Here is a 5,267-nt window from a genome sequence, read left to right on the forward strand (position 1 = left end):
GTTTGCACAGCTATCTAATTGGGGACATTCCATTGACTTCCATTACATTTCTACAGCCCAACCCTGACCACAAACCCTAAAGCTAACCTCACAGGTTCCTCACCTACCTGACCCTAAAACTAACCTAAACTCAATTCCCACCTTGGTCCTAAACCACACCCCCAACCCACCAATGGCATTTAAACCAAATGGGGACTCCACTTTTGTCCCCAAATGCACAACTTGTCCCCAAAGGTAGGATTTTTGTCTTAAAATTGCCCCCAAATGTCACCAAAGCTGTAACCACACACACACACACACACACACACCAATTCTCCAAATTCATTGTTCTCAAACACTCTCTCCTTCTTGGACTGTGAGTACAGTTTTGAAAGGCGCCTCCATTGTGTCCTATCTAAGTGAGTTTTTACAACATGTTAATGAGCAGCACCAGCCTCTTCTGTCCACTCTGCCTCTAAGGCTGTTGCTGAGAGACACCAGGGTATTCACCCAGGCGCTCACAAAGACCAGAGAAGAAGCCTTTGAAATAATGACTCTATAATAACTCATGTGTGTTTCCAAAMCAAGCAAATAAGTACAAGGAAATGAAAGCCTGAGTGGGGAAAAAAAGGAGGCAAAGCTGAGAGTTAGGCAGTCACTTTTAACGTAGCGTCAGGAACAAGACAAGGATAAAGAGGAATCTTTATATCTAATGCACCATTTTGGAGTACTTTAATTTCTGGGACACTCTCGTTACTTAGAGTATGAATCAGTCRTGAAAATGACAGGTGCAGCATTAAATCGTGCGCCGTTCTGGATTCTTTGGATGGTTTTGATCACCAGGGCCAGAGGTGAGATGTTTTCCTTTGTACCAAGAATAAACTAGCCACAAGCTTATCTGGAAAACAATGTTTTAAAACGCTGTTTTGTCATACTGAAAGGTTAGCCACCTTACGAGTTTTAAAACAGATCTGATGTATTTCATCAGCCAGTGATGACAAGTCGAATTTTCTAAGAGTGTAATTTTGAAGTAATCAAAATAAATTTCTCAATTTGAAACTCAAGTGTGAACAGCAGTTTTCATGTCTTGCTTCATGATTCTGAGTTCGATTAAGGTCTGGACTTTGAATGGGCCATTCTACCATGAACATGCTTTGATCTAAACCAGGAGTGTCCAGTCCTGATCTTTGTGGGCCACTATCCTGCATGTTTTACAGGTCTCTGCTCCACCACATCTAATTCAGTGATTAAATTACGCTTTCAAGTTCTGCAGAATTCCGTTAATCACCGAATCATTTAAATCAGGTGTGTTGGAGCAGAGAAAYSTCTAAAACATGCAGGATAGTGGCCTTCAAAGAYCAGGCTTGGATATCCCTAATTTAAACCATGCCACTAGATCATTCATAAGCAAAAAAATTCTTCTTCTTAAATGCTTGTTTGGTTTTTGCCTTCCAGGGAACACTCCTTGTCCAACAGGAGGTCAGATCCACCTGAGCAGCCTGCTCTGCTTTTGGCTCTCTGACATAACCTCATCATGGTTTGAGGCACAAAAGTCCTGTCGAGAGATCTGGGGAGGCAACCTGGCATCTGTTCAAAGTGAGGAGATGCAATATTTCATCCATAGTCGTTTTACAGAGTGAGTCCATTAAAAAGCTTCTGATATTCCCCATTTTGTATTCTTTCCTGTGCTCCATCTTTTGGAACAGATACTATAAAAAACACATTTCTGTTTATGTTTAGTAAAGCCACAGGATGGATATGGTTAAATGCATCACGGACAGAAGGACCCGACTTGTTGGGGCTTACGGAGCCACAAACTTCATCGTGGTGGGGCAGAGATAGAGCAAATCCGGAGCTGTGCCCTCAAATGGCTGTGGGAACCCCGGGAAGGTGGAGGAGAGCTCGGTGTTCTGAACAATACCACTTCATGTGTGAAAATCAAGCAACCGGTAGGTTTATTCCTGAACACCAGGGACTCATGGGAAGGATGGTGATTCATGATAAGGCAATATTAATAAAGAACTGCCTTTTCAAACGAGATTGTATGATTTGGGTTTCTTCCTCTTCGTGCAGATGCATTACCATCTGCAGAGAGTTACCTGACTGGATTGGTTGTCATGACTGGAGTCTACACTCACACAGTGATACAGCCACTTCACACTGCACCAGATATTGGACAACGCACGGTGGAGGTTTGTGCAGCATCAACYACATCTTCAGCTTTAAAAGGCATACAAATTTGACAAATTTCAAAAGTACAATGTTGGTAAAAACAAAATCCTCTTTTGAGGAYATTGGGACTATATTTTGTTATTAATTATGCCATGCAGTTGGATAAACCTGGGAATATTTAAAAGAGTTCAYAAATCTAAATAGTTCTTGCAAGTGGTTTGTTCAACCAATTAATTATATAAGGATGCTCTGATGATATGCTCTRTGATTTCCTACCATCATGTCACGATATTAGTTCTTTAAACTGAGGAGCAATGGGAAAATTGTCATTGATGACGATGATGCACTTCATTGATCTTGCTCTGGTCAACAGCTAGCTGTTGTATCACCAAAATAACCAGTAAAATGTTRCCCCCYATSATGAAGTTTCTCAAATTTTGCATTGTAGTGACTCAGGTATTTTTCAACAAGTGTACTGTATAAACTGCCTGTTGTTAAATGATAAAATATTTGTTGTCAGCTCTTCTTCTCTCATCCACACAGATGCTTCTGTTCCCTGGTTTGTGGTTCAGCCATGCTGGTCAGCTGGTTTCAGTAGAGCTGGTGGTCCAGCCCAGCTCCGTGTCTTCTCTGGCTCGGGTTCAGATCCTCCGACCCTACTGCAGTCCCACCCACCACCTGGTACCGCCAGGTATTTCTCCCACGTGTTCCTTGTAGTTGTTATTGTTGTCTGCAGGTTAATATAATAAGTAATAAGTTCTTTATTTCAGGTTGCAGCTCTCTCCTGAACRCGTTCAGCTGCTGCTCAGCTCTGCCCCTCTGTAACACCACAGGGGGCTGCAGCCTTGGATGGTACTGGTGCCCCCTGCTGGAGGCCTGTGTCCCCAACACCAGTCCATGCAGCTCCTACGATGCTGCAGTCAGGAGCCGGGGCTTCACTTCACCTCCAAGATACTCATCCCTTCCTCCTCTTTACCACCAGGTGGCAGACATGCCTCTGMGCATAAACCCAAGCTCTGAGTTCAGAACACTAAATGTGAGTCGATTTTATCAGCCATCACYGAAAGGCAGGCGAAAATGGTTTTGCCTGTTTCTGTAGTTGTGTTTGCAAAATATCTCATGAACCACTGGACAGGTTCAGAAAGTCAACATTGATTGTATTTCTACAATGTGATTCAAGATGGCCACCGCAGCACAAAACAAAAATGATTAAGAGTTTTACAGATATTGAACTTTAATTTGATGAGGTAGTAGCTTGATTGCGCCTGATCTTTTTGAACCAATTGCTAAATCATATTCTAAGCTTATTTTCAGAGTTCTATGATAAATTCTTTTTTTTTTTTTAATTCTCGTTTTTCGATGACAGATTCTTCTGCCGGAGCAAGGCATCATGGTGTACCCGGACGATGTTGTAGCCGTGCAACACACCCTTAACTCTGGAGCATTTCTGCACTGCCTGAAGAGTGATGCCTCAATGAGCTCTCCTTGGCGCCAAAGTTTTGTGGCCCTCAGAGGAGCAGAGTGGGGAGGCTGGTGGGAGGGGGGCCTCACCTCACTCCCCCAAGGAAGCACGTGGGTGGATGGAGTGGTGTGCAATCTAAGAATCCTCTATGAAGACAAACTTCACCCAGGAACTGAACATGAAGATATTCTGGACTTGATGCATACATCTGCGTCCGATGCCAAGCCCCCGATTGCAGGATCCTTTAAAGGGTCAAACTTCAAAATAAATATCATCCATCCTCTTCCAGATGAAAAGAACCRCATTAATGTACAAATCAATGCCCCAACTGTTATTGTCATCAAGACTTTATTTGGAGATAAAGCCAAAAGCACCTGGTCATTTCCAGTTCTCCAAACTGAAGTCCCCTTTCATCCATCTTGTCCAGAGGAGGTGCTTCAGTCTGCACCTGACTGTAGGACAAAGTCCAAGGACAGCTGGTTTTCCTCTGTGATTCTTGTGTTGCCATCACCGGGTGTTCAGACTCTCAACATTAGTGTGACGGATGAAAACAGGTTTCAGAGTCTGAGTGTGGAAGTTCAAAGCTACGAGGCAGTGACAGGTCTTACTGTGGAGCCACATGAATGCCTGAGGACTCTAATACAAACAACACAGGTGAGTGGAATTCTGGAACAGCTTTGAAACACTTCACAAGCATCTTCTCCTACAAACACAAGAAGTTACATTTTTTTAGCTTAGTTGTTGGACTCAAAGTCTGCGTTAGGAAGGAGGGCAGTATACTGCACTATGTAGAAATTATTATGCAAATGCTATTTTGCTCCAAAGTTCCTAAATAGTCAGTGTAAATGACAGRATAATTTTCAAGTCATCAACTGTCGGTCCATCCGTCCGTCTGTCCGTTTTCTTCCACTTATTGTGGAACTTAATGTTCGGGTCTTGGGGGTAGCACTCTAAGCAGGGAGACAAGAATTCCTTCTCCCAGCCACTTGGGCCAGCTCATCTGGGGGAATCCCAAGGTATTCCCAGGCCAACATAGATCCTCCAACATGTCCTGGGCCTTCCTCTGGGTCTCCTCCCAGTGGTACGTGCCTGGGACACCTGACCAGGGAGGCGTTCAGGAGGCATCCTAACCAGATGCCCGAGCCACCTCAACTGGCTCCTCTCGACAAGGAGGAGCAGCGGCTCTATTCTGAGTCCCTCCCAGATGACCGAGCTTCCCTGCGGAGGAAACTCATTTTGGCCACTTGTATCCGTGATCTTGTTCTTTCAGTTAATACCCAAAGCACGTGACCACAGATGAGGGTGGGAACATAGACCAACCGGTAAATTGAGACCTTGCCTTCAAGTCATCAACTCTTAGAGTACAATTTGAATGTTGTTGAAAAAAAATTCTCCCAATAGTACTTTTTTGCAAAACCAAAAAACCTAAAATGCACTGTTCCAAATTAATGCACACAACATCATTTCAAAACATTGGGCCTCATGCAAGAACCATTCGTACGCACAGATTTGTTCTCAAGTTGTGCGTACGAGTGATTTAGGAGAATTTGTGGCATTCACCAATGTTTTCGTATTCTAAGATTTTTTTCAGGTTACGGTGCGCAGTGCTGTGTCTTCTGAATAAATGAAAATGATTTAACACAGTTGTTTATAC

The 5,267-nt window shown here is 43.5% G+C and overlaps 1 protein-coding gene across 4 annotated transcripts in view; it reads left to right on the forward strand.

Annotated features, from left to right (window-relative positions):
- Positions 1 to 590: 590 nt before the first annotated feature.
- The window catches only part of pkd1b (polycystic kidney disease 1b), a 46,530-nt gene continuing 41,853 nt past the window's right edge, over positions 591 to 5,267 (forward strand). For 2 of the 4 annotated variants that reach the window (XM_014021873.1, XM_014021876.1), the window contains exons 1-7: positions 591 to 830; positions 1,435 to 1,615; positions 1,720 to 1,928; positions 2,053 to 2,171; positions 2,695 to 2,842; positions 2,922 to 3,187; positions 3,518 to 4,267. In XM_014021873.1, coding sequence (XP_013877327.1) covers positions 761 to 830; positions 1,435 to 1,615; positions 1,720 to 1,928; positions 2,053 to 2,171; positions 2,695 to 2,842; positions 2,922 to 3,187; positions 3,518 to 4,267 — 1,743 coding nt within the window. In that variant the 5' untranslated portion in view covers positions 591 to 760. The remainder of the gene's footprint in view (positions 831 to 1,434; positions 1,616 to 1,719; positions 1,929 to 2,052; positions 2,172 to 2,694; positions 2,843 to 2,921; positions 3,188 to 3,517; positions 4,268 to 5,267) is intronic. The other 2 variants (XM_014021872.1, XM_014021874.1) reach the window with 2 other exon arrangements.

This window comes from Austrofundulus limnaeus, unplaced genomic scaffold (assembly GCF_001266775.1).
Source record: "Austrofundulus limnaeus strain Quisiro unplaced genomic scaffold, Austrofundulus_limnaeus-1.0 Scaffold309, whole genome shotgun sequence".
Taxonomy (NCBI): Eukaryota; Metazoa; Chordata; class Actinopteri; order Cyprinodontiformes; family Rivulidae; genus Austrofundulus; species Austrofundulus limnaeus.